Here is an 18,456-nt window from a genome sequence, read left to right as displayed (position 1 = left end):
TATGTTATGCCACGGCCACCTTTAACTACAGGCCGCGGTCTGGTAGATTTGGCAACGTCGCAAGTGGTGTTGTCTAGTGACAGACACCCCATTAGATAACATGGCAGACAGGTGACATCAGCTCATTAATTCACACTTTATTGATTTCAAATTTCATCTTAAATTTATGAACATAAATTTATTGAAATATTGGAAATAAAACATACAGAATTGATGAAAACCGAAACAATATGAATTAACTAGGTGTACAATGCAGTTGTCTGCTTGCAATATTGAGCGGAGCCAGCATATTCAATATCAATGATTTTTTTGCATTTTAAATAGAATGCCTATTTGCAGAGGTATCCAAAGTCAATCATAAGTCAGGATTAAGTGAATGAATCGTCTACTTGCAGGAACCGTATTCTATGTTTCATCTGGTTCTCATAAATTAAATGTCTACTTGCAGTATCCAATGCCAATGATATATTTGGTTCGCATAAATGGAATGCCTATTTACAGATTCTAAAGTCAATAGTACGTATGGTTCACGTAGACGGATTGTTTACTTGTAGTATCCAAACCCAATGGTACATGTAAATGAATAGAGTCTACTTGCAGTATCCTCAATAAATCAATGGTCCATTTATTTTGTTCACATAAATAAAATGCCTAATTGCAGTATCCGAAGTCAATGGTAGGCTTAAGCCTACTTCTGCTTCACTTATATGGGATGTCTATGTGCAGTATTCAAAGTCAATGATACGTCGGGTTCAAGTCAACGAATTGTGTTATATTTGGTTCACATTAGTGGAATTCCTATTTGTAGACTGCAAATAGGAATTGAACATGTTCCAATCAGATAGATATTCAAAGTCTACATTAATTGCACGTCTTGCTCACATAAAATGCTGTAAGTTATTTACAGATTCCAAACGCAATATGGTGCATCAGCCTAATTCCGGCAACCCTTATTATTGGTTTAAGTCCTGTGGTCCGAATATTACCATTTCAGATTTATACCTTCCCATATGGTTGGTTACATGACTGTGCCAAATTTCCTGCAGATCGCTTAAGCCTGTCAGGTGGAGCCTGACCTGTATTTGTAAAACAAAGGCAGTGAGTGTAGTATAAGAGCTTCGCTTCACTCCGCTCAATAATTTCGATACTGCAAATGAATCATGGTAGGCCTAAGCAATACCTGTATTATTAAAAGGCAATAACGATTATTATTATATTATTATTACCCATTGTATGTAGAATTTGCTTTTCTTTATTTTTTTTCAATGTCTTCTTTCTTCATTATTAAAAAAAGAATCATTTATTTGTACAGAAGACTTATTTGCATTGAACATTCATAAAACTCACCAATTCAATTACCTCAATAACTGTTTACCAGTATTATTGTTGTGAGGGATTGGGGTTAGCCTCACTTAGTATAGGCCTATAACTTAGGTCTAGTTTTATTTTAGCAGTTAAAAGTAAGAAATTGTCGTCAACCACTTTCAAAATTTCCCAATTGTACAATAAAATTTATCAATACAACTATTTTATTGTCTAAGTTACACCATTTAGTCTTAAACCTTACCTGTAAACCACGTGGTTGTGATTTCATTTCGTAAAACGATTTTGTATTTTTAGCTACAAGACAAGAACATTTTTTACAAAGTTTCTTGCAAATCAAGGGTGGTGTGATTTTTGTTGGTATAATTATGTTGTAGTGTTTTTTTAATGACCTCGTTTTATCTTCTCCTTCTCCAAGCAACATAAACTTAGGCCTAATTAGTTAACTATTCATTGTTGTTAAAAAGAACAGAACCATTTTACAATTAAATATAAACGGCATGGAGTTTAATCACTCAATATAGAACTGATTGTTAATCATTTCGTATTACATACAATATACTATAATATGCTCTTTAGTATTATCCAATTTTTTCTTTTGTACTGTATTTATCATGTGGTAGATTTGTTGACTAATGTTGAGGCTCTTGTTTACTTTTTAGTGTTTACTCGCAAATAATGACAAGGAGACCTTGCCGTCAGACCGTCACCGCCCTTTTTTTCGTCTGTCTAGAAACGGGACAGCGGAATTTGAAATCGGAACAACGCTTCCCCCACTACTGCGCTGTGCCGAACGCTTCCGAATCTTACCGAGCAGTGCCGAACTTAAACGTCAAATTCAATGCTGTCTGTCGCGTGGTGTACTTAATCGTTTTGGCTTGTCTTGTCAACAATGCATGTATGCCAGTGCTCAGTTTTGTGATAAGAGTTTTGTCAATCGGTGGGTTTTGTCTCGACACCTTCGTGAAATACACGAATTCATTGAGGGGGAAAAGTATAAGTATAAGTAAAAAATAAGTACTCATACTGTGAGTACTTATTTAGGCTACCTACGATACAAAACCAATGATAGATTTTAAGGTACAATAAAAGAACGTATTAAATGGTTTGCACTGTAAACAAAAAAACTATCACAACAGTTACAAACCGAAAAATAGAAACAAATAGGAAAATTGAAATAAATATGAAGAATAGGGTAATTTTTTAAACATATTTTATCGAAGTTATAATCAGGTAAATGGAAATTCACTAAGTCTATAAATTTGCTGCGGAAGGGGGATTATATTGCTGTTTACACAAAAATAAAAATAAACCTCATAAAACTCAGGATAATGGCTTGGCAATGATTATAGAATCTTAATTATTTCCTATATCCATGAATGATTTCTTTTACAACGAATTATTGCCTGTAAAATATTATTACAGCATTTCACAAATATTAGAACAGACTCAGTATAATAGATCATAAACATAAACAAATGGTGTAACTGATGAAATTATATTAACATATTGTTTGACAGCTCCATTTAAGTAATGTTAAATAATGTTTACATTCGGGCTAGTGACATCATTATTTTAAATTTATAATCCTTACCCTCTCTGTTTTAATATTCGTGCAGTATTTAATATGTTTGAACCAGCTGTGTAGAGTGGAATTGTGAAATCAAAACTCATTTGACAGTTAGTTCTGCTTGTTTATATTTTTAAACTTTGTAGGTTTGTTCTTTGTTACCATGGATATACCATCAATCAATATTTACTTTTAAATCTCTCACCTCAAATTTTTGAAAGCCCACTGGGCAGAGCCCTAGGACAATATCGAAGCGGGAATAGTTCTATATGTATCCTCGGAACTGTAGCTTCATGTGTGTGCAATTTGAGCCCAGTCGGTTCAGTAGTTTTTGCGTTATTGAGTAGTAGACAGACACACAAACACACACCATAGTATAGATAATACATTTTAATAATTTTTTCCCCAATTTTAATTTAATTTATATAAATGTAATCATATTTACTTATCGTTTAATTTAAAACAGATTGTAAATAAAACTTTGCAAAAAAAATATATTTAATAATTTGTAATCATTAGGTAATAATCAACCATCAATTATAAATTAAATTAAATTTTAACAGCTGACACATTGTTATTTTCTAAGTTAAAGTTCTTGTTCTTCACATTTTTTTACTTGCCTTGAATTTTCATAATTTGAGTATTTACTTGAACAGAAGTGAATAAGCATGAGTATTTACTTGTACTTCTAAAAAAGCCTTTCCAAGGAAGTATATACCCTCATAAACCTATAAATTTGGTGTGAATAACCACCAGCAAATACTTGCCTAAAGAGTAAATACTTGTTTTTCAACTAGTTATCAATAACCCATATGCTTGTTTAAATTTACTTGTTGATAAATGCATGTAACACATTCAGTATAGTGTAATACACTTATTTAAATTATGTGTGACTCTAGTAATTTCCGCAAAATAATGCTTGGGTAATTGAAGATGGAACCTTTGTGGTATTCCTTCGTTATGTTCAAACTATTTTGTTAATGAAAATCCATCCACAAGTCTCAATAATGCAAAACCTTCACATTTTACATGTTTAAATGAAGGCCTTATAGACCTTCAACAATATATATATTTATCTATATTTATTTATTTAATATATATATATATATATACTTGTACTGTATAATGTTTACTTTAAAATGGAGTACATACTTGCAAGTATACCCTCATCTCCGATAGATCAGTGAGTATACCATCTCATTTAGGAAGTATTTACTTGCAAGTAAAGAGTCGCTTTTATTCACAAGAGATTACTTGAACGACGAATACTCGCGGCCGAGTGAATACAAGTACAGCAAGTATTTACTCACAAGTAAATACTTGCTATACTTGTATTCACTCGGCCCAGTGGTATGCTAGTGAAATCTTTTACTGAAATAATTTTTGAACTTGAACACACACACTGACATCCCAGATATTTTCACAGAGATACTGGTACCTACAAACATAAACGTAGACCCATGCTGAGTAACTTGTGACACTGACAAACAAACAAAATAAACAAGTAGGCCTATAGAAAATTCACAATAAGATATTTCTCATTTAAAATAGCCAAATTTTTGTTTTCATTTTGTTGTTACAGTTTCCAAGATGAAGAAAATATGTTGTAAATAAATGTAAATATTATTTGTGTGTGTGAGTGTGTATCAATATATGTGTTAAATTGTTACATTTTAAGAAAAATTTATTTTGAAGGCCAGGAATTTTAACACGAGGTATGTTACTAGTTTTAAAATGTTCACAGCTGAAAATAGGCCTACCTGTTAGCTATAATTTAGAACGACATGGAATTAAACTTGTTCTTTCTATACTTTTGTTATTTAAACAGTGTAAACAACAATTAATAATAGTTAGGATTTTTATGTAATTCATCTTTATTTGGACTTATATAGTTTTTTGTAATTTTTTATAATTATTCTAGAAATAATTTTCAATTAACATATTTAGACTTATATTTAACATTAAACGGCTACTGTACTTTGTTCCCGCGTAATTTAAAACAGGCTCGGTGATGACAGAAACCCGCGATCAGATGTTCAGTTCGGATTTCAATTCCGCTGTCCCGTTTCTAGACAGACGAAGGTGGGCGGTGACGGTCTGACGGCAAGGTCTCGTATAATGACATGGCGACCAATTAACCCATAAGGCCCATGTTAAATTTCCAAAAGTTTGCATTCATGTAGGGAAAAGTCCTATGGTCCGATTTGTACCGTTTCAGATTTATACCTTCCCATGGTTGGTTACTATGACTGTGTTAAATTTCATGCAGATCGCTTCAGCCGTTCAGGAGGAGTATTTGTAATAAAAAAGCAGGAGTGTAGTATAAGAGCTTCGCTCGCTCCGCTCAAAAATATATATCTGTACATTTCTAAGCGGATTCAATATTGTCATTGTCCAGTAACCAATCTTTCGTAAATACATAAATACCACCTGCTTCCAAACAAAAAAGCTGTTAGAACACCACTTGCGACGTTGCCACTTCGAAGGCCACGGCCTGGGAGTTAAAGGCGGCCATGGTTATGCCCAACAGTAATTAAACCAGCATACATCCATACCCTATTAACTTATTTATCCTTTGGAATTAATTGTAAAGGGGAAAGTTGTAAAATTTACATTGACATCAGAATAAACATTTAATCAACATCAGCGCAATCAACCATATCGAGGAAATAATCAAGCACCAAAATACGCTTTAGCATTGATTAAAATATTCAACATAAATTGCTATAGGCATAGATTAATGTGTAAAATTATTTTTCGTCATGGGGCTTAAATGCTATCATAGATTAACCATCACAAGTAAACTTCTCATTCCATTGTAAATTTTGAAGGCCGTTTGTCGTGTCTAGTTCATGTCCGGTGACACTGATCGCTAGTGTAGACAAAATTTTATTTTTTGTTATTTTAGGGTTAATTTCTCGATTTGTGCTTTACTGTTTTGTTAAATAACTAGATGACGAACTATTGTTTATGATAATATCGTTTTTATGCGGTTGAACGAGGTTTTACTTTTAAATTACTGAAAAACAAATTGTAAACAAAAGACGACCCCTACACTCACGGCCATCTTTTATACCACTGCAGTGAACCGGAGACGATGGAACTAACTTCTTTTATCGTCCATATTTTTTATTGTGTGGATTTATTCCGTGATCTATAAGGATGAAAAATTTACTATGGGAGGATGTTTTATTTATTATGTTATCATCTCCATTCATCCACGGCCGCCTTTATTCATCTGTAAAGTCATTCATCCTTTACATCCTTATATGGTTTTACCCTACATGTTTCGCATATATTTCTAAAAAAGTAGTTTTACGTACTTTTGTAAGGGGATAGATTCAGGAACTTTTTTTAGATCCTTAGTAGTCAAAGATGTGAATATAGTGTGTTGGTTAACATTGTGCCTGCCTTTTTTTCGGATCGGTATGCTCTCGCCTGCCACACCCTTGCATTCTAATATCTTTGTGAATTAGAATCGGACGCCATTTCCGTCGTCCAATCCAACCAACCCAAGTTCTTCTCTTCGCTTTGTCGCCCGTCGTTAATTTCTTTCTAGTTCACGTTCACGTGCGGCGTTCTTTCTGCTAATTTAGTTCTTTTCAAGTTTCAACGGAAATATTCTAGCGGCTAGCTAGGTAAGATATGTAATTGTTATCTTATTCTAGCCCTATAATACAGTATTTGAATTATTGTAATGTTAATGCATCTAACTTATAGCATAGCTTGCGATCTCAGAGCTCGGTATTTCAAAATGGCTCTTGTGAGATCGGCTTGGCATTAGTTTTGGACGGTTCTAGGGGATTTCTCGCTTAGCTTATTTTTTTAAGTGTTTTATTTGTAAAAGTGATGCTTAAAGCTTAGGCATAGACCTATAACGACCCAGGCTTAAATAGACCTAGGCTAGGTTAGTTAGGTCCATGTTCAGTTACTGGCCTACAACTTCCCCCTTTGTTAATTCAATGTATAGTCTACGGATTCGGGATTTTCCGTTTTTCAGCAAGGGGCGAAGGTCTACCACCAAAACCAAGGATTAACTTTGATAACTTAGTTAGTAATGTTATTGTTTGGGTGGCGTAACTTACAAAATTTAGGCTAGCCTTTCACTACTCTTTTGTTTATTGTTCTGGATCCACACGTCACTTATAGCCTATGCAGGTTACACACTGGTGCGACTTGCATGCTACCGGAACGCTAAAACCAACCCATGTTAACTTGTGGGTGCTTACACACTGATGCGACCAGGGTTGCCACCCGTCCCGATTTTTGTTCCTTATGCTCCTATTCAAGCCTATGTTAATCTGGGAGGGAGGGGGGGCAATGTCCCGATTTTTCTCTGACCTAAGGTGGCAACGCTGGATGCGACATTCACATGCTAGGCCTAACTTGTACGCAAATACAACCAGCCGTTATTTTGCGGCTCGCATGCACGCCACACGATTTCTAGTACTTAGTCTAGCCCCGGTGATTTAACCGATCGAAGTAACCGAAGTAATCGAAGTAAGTTTTTTATACAATTTTAGTTAATTTAACAATGAAACTGCTGTGTTTGCATCTAGCATTAACTTATAGTCTAAGTTAGCCTACTAAGTTTAACTTAGGCCCTTATTTGTAGCCTAGGCCTACTTAGTTAAGTTATAGTACAGTATCTGAGTTAAGCGCTTGCTAAGTACAGGACAGCTTGCATGTTGTGAGTTGCAATCAAATGCACGTCGCACCAGTGTGTTACCCACCAAAATGTTCAAAAAGCGCTTTTAAAAACTGTTCTTTGACATCAACGAGCTAACTTATAGGCCTACCTTACAAATTGGTAAAGTCAGTCTAACTTTTTGGGGGGAGAGGCTTCCTTTATCACTAATTACTTAAATATCTAGGCCTAGGGTCTGACCTGGATGTAATGTATGTTTTTTAATAGGCGTTAACTAATTTCTTAATAGGTCTAGCCTGCTATAACTTAACAAACCAAACTTATTTTTTTTAAATCCCCTATTAATCTCCGTACGGCATATTTTATTACCTATCTCTGTATAACGAATAAATATACTTAACTTAGGCCAAATATCAACATCCTTGATTTAAAAATTTTTTCACGATCCTGGCTAAAATAAGACACCTCAATATAATGAATCTATCATTGTCAGAACCTCTACCTAACTTAAGAATTGTCCGCGCCTTCCCTCTAAATAACTTAACGAACCCACGATACTTTATTGTTGAAGGGAACATTCATCATTATCGTTGATTTCTTTTTGATACATCGATATTAAAGAATTGAAACCCCACATAAGTTAAGCCTAGGTTTTTTTAAATCACAGTTTCCTCATGAAATGGAAATGTGAAGTCAACATTTGGGCTAACATTTGTCTGCTAGGTTGGATCTTACATAGGCCTACCTATCTCTGACTGCTGTGTCATGTACTCATGACAACTTTGAATGATATGTAATATAACATTCTTTAGGCCTAAGTGTTTTTAGCGAATTTCTCTACCGTAGCTAGCTTGTTGGTGGCATGGTAAGACCTAGGCCTATGCCTGGGCCCGATATACTTTTTTATTTAGATGTCCCTAGAGGCATAAAACACTAGCCTAATCATTCAAATTTAAAGTTATTAACCCTTTGAGGTCGAATTTTTTTCCACATTTTCCGGCGAATTTAGCTTGCCATTCAAGCAGTTAGGAAAATGGCGCCTAGCGACCAATACTCGCCATTCGACCAAAAAAATTAACTTTTTTGATTTTTGAATGATTTTTTTTTTCCTTGTAGGTTGCCATTTTTGAGCAGTCGGCATAATGGCGGGCGGCGACCTATACTCGCCATTCGACCGCAAAGGGTTAGGCTAATATTGATATTGTTCACATATAGGGCTACTGTAATTAATATTAGCCTAATAGAAAAAATAATCCTCACTACTTGCCCTTTTTAAAATTATTTTTAACCGACTAAAATGCATTTAAAGTTATGAATTATGAAGTCCAATGTTTGTCTGTCATATGCAATATGCCTTTATGCGTCACTAAACGACCATCCAATTGTGATGAAACTTTAAGGAAGTTAAACAAGTACGGTAGGCCTACTATACAAAATAAACAGTTTTATTAGCCACATTGAGTTATATTTTAAGGTTTTATGATTTTATTTCCCAGTTGTTGGAGCCAATCACAAAATAAGGCTACTTTCCATCAGCTTTGACAGTACCTAACTTATCACAAAAACCTTGGGTTTGGTTTTTAATTTTCAAAAAAGTCTCAATTGATAATGTTATCCCTGGTTTTTAATATAGTAGGCCTTTATGGTATTTTACCGTGGGTTTTACTATCAATTGTAGCCTCCCTAACCCAGATAATTGAGATTGGTTCTACTTTACAATGTGAACACTCCACTGTAAAGTATTTAGCCTATGCTCAATTGTGATTTAATGAGGTAGAAGCTTGACCAATATTGACCTGATAATTGGTGAAATACAGTAAGTAGCCTACTTCTAACATTGAATTGACTTACTTGACTTATCTCCTTTCACTCCTGCACGGAGCATAGGGCCTCCACGAAACAACGCCATCGGACTCGGTTGGCAGCCAAGGCTCTCACTTCCCTCCAGTTTTTCCCTGCATCTCTTATTTCTTCTTCTATAGTTCTTCTCCAGGTCATTCGAGGCCTTCCTCTTCGTCTATGCCCCTGGGGATTCCAGCTCAAGGCCTGCCTCTCTACAGCATCTGGATCTTTACGAAGAGTGTGTCCAATCCATCGCCACTTGCGTTTTTTAATCTGTATCTCTACAGGTTCTTTATCTGTAGCTTTCCACAGCTCTCTGTTTGAAATAACCTCCGGCCAGTAGATCTTCAGTATTTTTCTCAAACATCTGTTGATGAAAACTTGGAGCTTTTGTGTCAAAGATGAAGATACCTTCCAAGTTTCACACCCATATAGCAACACAGACTTGACGTTGCTACTAAATATCTTCAACTTGGTTCTGGTTGAAATGTCACGAGCCTTCCATACTGGATACAGCTGTACAAAAGCAGCATTAGCTTTAGTAATTCTTGACATTACATCTTCATCAGCTCCTCCGGCTCTTGTTAAGACACTTCCCAGATATGTAAATCTGTCCACCTCTTCGATTTCTTCATCTGACATTCTGAAACTGTTGTTATTCGCTACATTTATCCTCATTGATTTTGTTTTCTTTACATTTATTTTTAAGCCTGTAGATTGTTCACTTTCCAAATCCTGCAACTTTGCTGTCATGTCATCAAATCTATGGGACAGGAAACAAATATCATCAGCAAAGGCCAGTTCTTCAAGCCTCTGTTGTAGTCCCCAGGATATGCCTCTAGCTCCTTTCTCTGATATTATTTGCAAAACCTGGTTTAGAACTATCACAAAAAGTGTTGGTGACAGAACACAGCCTTGCCTAACTCCTAGCTTTACCTCCAAAGGATCACTTAGTTTACCATTATGAATTACTCTACAATGGTAATTTGTGTACCTACATCTCCTTTATAAGAACTATTATTTTATTAGGGATCCCAAATTTCCTAAGTGCTTTCCAAATACTCTCTCTTTTTACGGAGTCAAAGGCTTTCAGGAAGTCAATAAAAACAAGATACAAACCAACTCGGAACTCATTACTTTGCTCGATAATTATCCTCATCGTATTTATTTGGTCTGTGCATGAGCGGTTCCTTCTGAACCCAGCTTGCTCCCTTCTCAACTTCCTATCAACAACCTCTTTGATTCTGTTCAAAATAATTCTTGCGAATATTTTCCCATAACATTGAATTAAGATATTTAAAAACCATATTTATGGTTTTTGGTAGAGTAACACTAGTAAAATAAATTAATGATTCTGCTTGATACCTTAATACCTTAATACCATCTCTTCGTTTTTGACCAGGTTTACTGGATTAACTGCGTCAATTTTCTTAATATTGTATTAAATTGATGCCATATCTGTGCGCACACCTTAAATTTAAGAGCTTAATTACGAAAATCTGTTGGGTAGAAGAGCCATACGAAGTCGGAAAAGAAAAACCAAATTTAACTCCCATAAGTTGTGTTCAGGGATGAAGTTACTTTTAAATGCATAACTATAAAGACACGTCAGATAAATGAATGCTGGTGCTTGATTTTTCTTTACTTCAGCAATCTACCATCAGCAATCTGGTGGATATACAGCCCGTGTTGGTCTCCCTACAGTGGATCTGCAGTCTTCAACAAGCCTATTTTCTAATGACACATCACATCACCAAAAAAACTCCCCTGTGAAGCCACAGGTACCAATTACATAAAACTATTGCGTAATGTGTAATTCAAATCATGGTTCTTTTTTAAATAATAATAGCAGAAAACCCAAAAAGAAATCTTTTGTATGGCCTATGTGTGAGGAGGCTAGGTTAAGTAAAAAATATGCAAGGTTAATGCACTTGAATATACAAAGAGGAATTACAGATTAAAAAAAATGAATTGGACCTACTTTTGCTTGAGTCTAATATATCTGTGCTTAGCTTAAATGAACATTGGCTTAAAAAATATCAAATCAATATTTTAAACGGTATAGAAAATTACACAGTTGCTGCTCATTTTTGTAGAGAAAATACAGCTCATGGAGGCTCATGTATATTAATGAAAAATAATTTGAATTTCTTTGAAAGAAAGGATCTTTGTATATTCAGTGATGAGTTAGTTTTTGAAATGTGCTGTATTGAGATAGTTTGTTTCAATGCAATTATTATTTCCATTTATAGAATTCCATGTATTTCAAATTTTAGAATTTTTTTTAGTAAATTAGAAAATGTGTTAATTTTACTGCAGAAAGAGCTAGGTTCTAAGGATGTTTATATTGTAGGTGACTTTAATGTTGACATTTTAGATACCGGTACATGTACTTTTCCACAACAGAGATTGGATTTTTTGAATTTGTTAGATATTTTTGGTCTAGGTATAAATATAGAATCACCAACAAGAATTACGCCGAATAAAATTTCATGCATAGATAATATCATAACATTCAAAATTAAGCCAATTGATACAAAAATCTGTATGAATATTGAAACTGGTCTTTCTGACCACAGGTCTATTTTTATTTCTTTACAGGGAAATGATGAGGATAGACAAAAATTACACACATCTTTTAAGCAAAGAATTTTTTCTGAAAGAAATATTAATAACTTTATAAACTCTATCAGCAAAATGAAGTGGAAAACTACAAAAAATAACGACCTTTTTATAAACAGTAATAATTTTTTGGTTCTTTTCAAAGAATTTTTGAGGAATCTTTCCCTTTCAAACCTGTTAAAATTAAAAAGAAAATAGTAAATAAAAAATGGGTAACACAAGGTATTCAAATTTCTAGTCAAAAGAAAAGAATGTTAAGCAACTTAGCAAAGAGTTCTACTGATGTTAACTTTATTGGCTATGTAAAAATGTACAAAAAAGTTTTTAAATCTGTTTGTAACCTAGCAAAGAAAATGTATAATTGTAGTTATATAAATAAGGCTAAAAAGTAATAAGACTAAAGCAGCATGGGTTGTGGTTAAAGCCGAACTTGGTTACAAGCCAATCAATAATTCTTTTCCTGATTTAGTTATTGATAGCAAGTTAGTCTCAGATGGCACAGTTATTTGCAAGTCACTTTAATTCTAAATTTATTGAGGTAGGGAAGGATTTAGGGGTAAATTTTTCTAAGAGTAAGGCAATGGAACTAGTAAAAAAATCAATCACACATAGGCCTGATATTCCAATTTTTAACTTTAGTTTAGTTACACCTCAGCAAGTTATCAAAATAGTCAAGTCACTAAGCGATAAAAAAACGGCTGGTTGGGATGGGATTTCAACTACTATGATAAAAAAAGTTTGATGCTAAGCCATTGTCCATAATCATCAATCAGACTTTAAAACCAATAGCACTTTCCCTAATCATTTGAAGTATGCAGAGGTGAAGCCATTATTTAAAAAAGGTTCTAAGAGTAATTCAGATAACTACCGACCTGTTTCTGTCCTGCCTTCTTTTTCAAAGATATTTGAAAAAATTGCATTCAATCAAATGTCCTATTTTCTGGAATCCAATAACTTATTAGCTGATGAACAGTTTGGTTTTAGGAAAAATCGAAGTACCACTTCCACTGTGGCTCATTTTGTAAATTCAATAACACAAAGCTTGGATGGGTCACAGAGCACTATTGGCGTGTTCTGTGATCTATCCAAAGCCTTTGATAGTGTACACCATCAAATTCTTCTTGATAAATTATCCTCCTATAGATTCTCAGAATCAGTTATTTTGTGGTTGAAATCATATTTAAACGATCGCTTTCAAAGAAAAGTTATTATTAAAGAAAACATTAAGTATGCTTCTGAATGGGAAAAGATTGTTATGGGGGTGCCTCAGGGCTCTATATTAGGACCGTTATTGTTTTTGATGTACATAAATGATCTACCTAAGAATGTTAATCCTAGTTTGTTGTTATATGCTGACGATACGACAGCCATCATTAAATCAAAAGACAGTCATGAACTAAGTTTAGCCTTGAATCAAGCTCTTCAAGATCTGTCAAAACGGTTTAAAAATGAACCACATTAAAACACAAATAGTAAAATTTCAAACTGCACAGTGTAGGGACGATCTTGAAGGCTTTGTTTATTTTGATAATGAAAAAATAAATCTTAGCAACACTGCAAAATTTTAGGAATTGATGTAGATAGTTTATTGAATTGGAAGAATCACATTCATAACACCTCTAAAAAGTTAAATTCAGTATGTTTTCAAATGTTGGTCTTATGAAATGTTGTTGATTTAAACACTAGACTAATGATTTATCACGCTTTATTTTCGTCAATTTTACAGTATGGAATAGAGCTTTGGGGTGTCACATCTAATTCGTATCAACTTTTTAAACTTCAAAAAAGAATACTTAGAATTATGACTTTTAAACCCATAAAACATTCTTGCAAACAACTTTTTAAAGAACTAAAGATTCTAACCGTCCCTAATTTGTATATTCTTAAATGTTTATTGTATGTGAAATCAAATTTTGAAAAACTCCACAGTGAAAATAATCGGCACAATTATAACACTAGATTTCATACAGATTTTCAATATCCTATACACAGATTAAATCTTGTGGAAAGGACACCTTCTTATATGGGTAAAAGATTTTTTAACAATTTGCCTGGGTACTACAAATCTATAATAGGATTAGTATCTTTAAAAGAAAAAAATTTTGAATTTTTGTTGGAAAAGAATTATTATAGTATTGATCAGTTTCTCGAAGACAAATCAATGTGAATTGTTTGTTTTGTTACCTACTATGTATTTATTTTTACCAATATAAGCTAGTTTATTTTAGTATAGTTTGACAATGTCACCTGTTTTGTCTGGCTGTGCCAGAACATTAAAAAAAAAAACGTTTTGTGACAATAAAGATGACTTTGACTTCAACAAAAGAAGGATAATTTATTTACTTCAAATAAATGGTGCACTTAGGAAAAACTTTTACTCCAACCAGCTAAGATAGCTTAATTAGGTTAGTGGTTATGACTCTTAAAATTATTTAAAGCAACGTTTTTTTTTATTTTTCATGAATATATGTAGGCCTAAATTGGACTAATAATATGAGACAGTATTTTTTTAACTGATGTTCTGACCGTCAGTTGTTTAAATTCTCAGAAATATTTAAAATGTATATTCTAGACAGCTGGCAGCAAGTGCATTGTTTATTATTAATTCAGCAGTTTGAAGAACATCTGTGTCCTCGTTGCATACAGATGACGTTAAATAATGTCGTTGACTGTAAGAAATACGAACACGAGACGCCTGAACTGTCATTACGCCGCAATTTCAAACTTTGCCCTTAAATGATTCATGGCGACAATTGCTAGTTGCGATGGCAAGTCTGTTTGTCAGATAACACTTGGGTTGCCATCGTTGTATATTTGATCCACCTTTAGTATTTGATGGCTTATTGATTTCTCGTCCTGTTGCTATGGACAGTTGCCACATACAAAACTGGCATGTGATTGCAATTGTCTCACTTCCAGGTTTAATGTCATAATATTTTTCTTTTCCGCTTTACGCTTTCCAAATGTTTTGACAACTTTGTTATATAAAAACATAAGGATAATTTGTTGTGGCAATGTTACGGGTGATTTGATAAAAGTATTAATGCATTGAAGCTTGCATTTGCACGCTCGTTGGTTGGATTTTGGTATATTGATTTGCACTTAGGCTGTTGTTTGCTCCATTTTTATTTCAAACCTTTTAAGCTTTATGATGTTACAGTTTATGTTTCACTTTTTAGTAAGCAGACATTTTTACCGTACCGTACTTAACTAATGTTCTCATAGTCTTCGAAACCGTAATGATGGGTGTTAAAACTAATGGAATCTAAATTAATAAACTATGTAAATGGGTTTAAGCCCAATGCCATGCAGTATTATGGATATTACAATAAAACAATAAATAATATTAAATAACTATCATCAAAATCTTTAGCTACATTTTTACAAGTTTTGTAGGCCTAGAACATGTGGAACACTTGAACTTATTTCATATTCGTCATAATGTTTGCCTTAAAAGTCAGTCTTTCCATTTCATAACTTTTGGGAAAATGTGATTATTTAGGCTATATTTAAATAATCAGAATTTGAAGTTAATATAAAATCTTAAACTTACAAATATAAAATTACTATTTGACCATTTACTAAAGGAACAATGTTGTCTTTGAAAATCTTGATAGTAGGACTACATTGGCCTACTGGGTAGTGGTCAACATAAAATCATCTGGAACACAGCTATAACTAGTGTGATGATTGAAAATTTACCTACATTTTACAAGAATTGCTAATTTTATGACAGATGTTTTCACAATGTGTTATTAGCAATCCTATACTCTAAAAAGAAGCGTGTGTACAGGCAAACTTTTATTTCCTTCAGAGTATTTTTTGTTGTTGAATATGGGGTATTTGGACATGAGAAATCGATTAAAGTTGGTCACAATGCTGTGAAAAATCCGGTTTCTGTCCTACAGCCCTTTAAAGTGCCCGTGTTATTGGCAACACCCTTTTGTAGCGGCAGTTAACAAAAGCCGCTGTTACGGGTAATTTTTAATGTTATAGTTTGATTTGACGTGTAAACAAAAACCACTGCATTGGTTAGTTTGAACTAAACATTTAAAGAGTAGTTGTATTTAGTTAGTTTATTCGGTACATATTAGTAAATTAAATGCTTTCAAGGTTAATCTCAAGATTAAAAATAAAATGCGGATGACCTCCGAAGCAAAAATATTTACAGAATCTTCATAAGGGAAAGAAGCTACAATCTATCATCGATAAACAAATTTCCCCACTTTGTACACAACCAAAACAGATCCAACCAGCTCATACATCTCAAACAGATGTCTCTGAATGCTGGCCAAGTCGCGCATCGAAGAATGATAGTGGTGAAATAATGTCAGATCTTATGGCCGAGGAAAATATGACAACAGGCCGATCATCTTGAGCAGGAGCTTCGATGAATCGCTGCTCTATGTTTAGGTAGAACGTCAGCGCATTGAAGTCTTAAATTCCTAAAAGCTGATAAAGTCGTCATGTCAGTGGATGAAAGATGTTTTATTTTTTAGCATTATACACCCACATTGCAAGCGGACAATGTTCGAAAATTTGAAATACCGTGCTGTACTTAATGCTAAATATAAACAACGAGGTTACCCAAATGCTACTGCGCAATGAGTAGGTTTGTAAAAGTTTCGATTCACTTAATAAATGTTTTATTGAATCCGGTCTTCCAGTACTCATTTATTAAATTGCCTTCAAAGTATGTGTTTATAATTTATAACAATAATCATATTCTTTATTTCACATTATCCGTAATCAATGAGCTTGTATTATGTTATCGACAGTGAATGGCGTAATGAGTTAGTCTCTGAGCTGCCAGGCAACATCGGCATAACACCTCAGTATGATTGGATTTATTGATTGTGTCATAGCTTCTTCGCACCTTTCGCTTGTCGCTTGCCACTTGTAAACTCACTGACATAACATGTTTGTTGTCTCTGGTCTTGCTGCCGTTTCCACTGTTGAAAAGTTATTTTTTGTACAGTACTTAATTTGTTTACACCCCTCTTTCATACCTAACAAAAATAAAATAAAATGTGACTCATTTAAAAAATGTTAGGGTAAAACGTTGAAATAAATTAAAATAAAATAAATCCTTTATTTAAAATAGTTGTAACAGAGAATGATATGAAAAAATAAAAAGATCTCTTAATCCATCAAAATGAAGATGTTTACGGGTTTTCAAACAAAATTGTAAAATTCTTTGCGTAATCTTGAAGCAGACAATGCGGTTTCTCTTAAACTACTTGGAATATCCATAGACTCTAAACTCACTTGGGAAATACATACCAATAACTTAATATCATTTCAAAATTGTCAAGAGTATGTTGTTTGATAAGAAAACTTAAACATTGTGTTTCTAAACCAACACTTCTAATTGTTTACCACAGATTATTTCACTCACACTTGCTGTATGGCAATATACTGTGGGGTAATAGCTCAGGAGCTCACTGGGTCTTTACGTGGCAAAGAAGGCTCTCAGAATTATGTTTGAAATTCCAGATAGGGTTAGTTGCAAAGCATTTATTGCTGAAAATAGAATCATGACACTCTCTAATATTTTCATTTTTAACATTTAGTTTCCGTTAAAGAGAATCTAAATAAATTTGTTCCTTGCAACTCAATCCATGGGTATATCACCAGACAATCAAAAGATTTATACTGGGTGTTTTTTTTTTTTTTTTTTTTTACTTGCATCTTTATTTATGTTAAAACCGCAATAGATAGAAATATGCAGTTTGCGGGAATCATCTATTGACGTAGGGGGCCCAATTTTGTTGAATTCAACGTTACATTCACATTCCCCTCCTTTCCCCCCCCTGCCCCCAACTTAATTTTTTTAAATAGCAAGGTACACCCCTTGTGACATATCAAATGAAAGAGCATGAAAAAAGAAAATGTTTGGTGAAATTTATTTTCATCACACACAAGGGGTACCTTGCTATTAAAAAAAAGTTAGCCTATTGGTAGTGGAAAAGGGGGGGGGGGATTATCTCACAAATTCATGAGCCGATTTTCAGTTTTTTTTTCATCAAACATTTTCTTTTTTCATGCTCTTTCATTTGATATGTCACAAGGGGTAGCTTGCTATTAAAAAAAATTTAGTTCCCGGGAGGGAAGGGGGAATATCTCACAAATTTATGAACCAATTTTCAATTTTTTTTCATCAAACATTTCCCTTTTTCATGCTCTTTCATTTGATATGTCACAAGGGGTACCTTGCTATTTAAAAAAATTAAGTTGGGGTCAGGGGGGGAATGTGAATGTAACGTTGAATAAAAAAAAAATTGTGCCTTCTACGTCAATAGATGATTCCCGCCAACTGCATATTTCTTCTATCTATTGCAGTTTTTACATAAATAAAGATGTAAGTTTAAAAAAACACTCTGTATATTCCTCAAGCCAGGCTAACAACATTTATCAAAAGTTATAAATATTTGCAAATACAACTATTTAA

General features: G+C 33.7%; 2 protein-coding genes across 2 annotated transcripts in view; one reads left to right on the top strand and one right to left on the bottom strand.

The window, feature by feature from the left end:
• Positions 1 to 6,397: 6,397 nt before the first annotated feature.
• The window catches only part of LOC128996170 (heterogeneous nuclear ribonucleoprotein K), a 55,232-nt gene continuing 43,173 nt past the window's right edge, over positions 6,398 to 18,456 (top strand). Inside the window, exon 1 of the mRNA XM_054421307.1 lies at positions 6,398 to 6,531. The gene's annotated coding sequence lies outside the window, so the exon portion shown is untranslated. The remainder of the gene's footprint in view (positions 6,532 to 18,456) is intronic.
• LOC128997645 (uncharacterized) lies at positions 9,408 to 10,025 on the bottom strand. The gene has a single exon (XM_054423284.1). It carries the CDS (start codon positions 10,023 to 10,025, stop codon positions 9,408 to 9,410), a length of 618 nt encoding a protein of 205 aa, XP_054279259.1.

Source organism: Macrosteles quadrilineatus, unplaced genomic scaffold (genome assembly GCF_028750875.1).
Source record: "Macrosteles quadrilineatus isolate MER2022 unplaced genomic scaffold, UCM_ALF_1.0 Scaffold_6__1_contigs__length_79288215, whole genome shotgun sequence".
NCBI classification, from domain to species: domain Eukaryota; kingdom Metazoa; phylum Arthropoda; class Insecta; order Hemiptera; family Cicadellidae; genus Macrosteles; species Macrosteles quadrilineatus.
The sequence above is the reverse complement of the archived record's forward strand: the minus strand, read 5'-3'. Positions and strand labels throughout refer to the sequence as shown.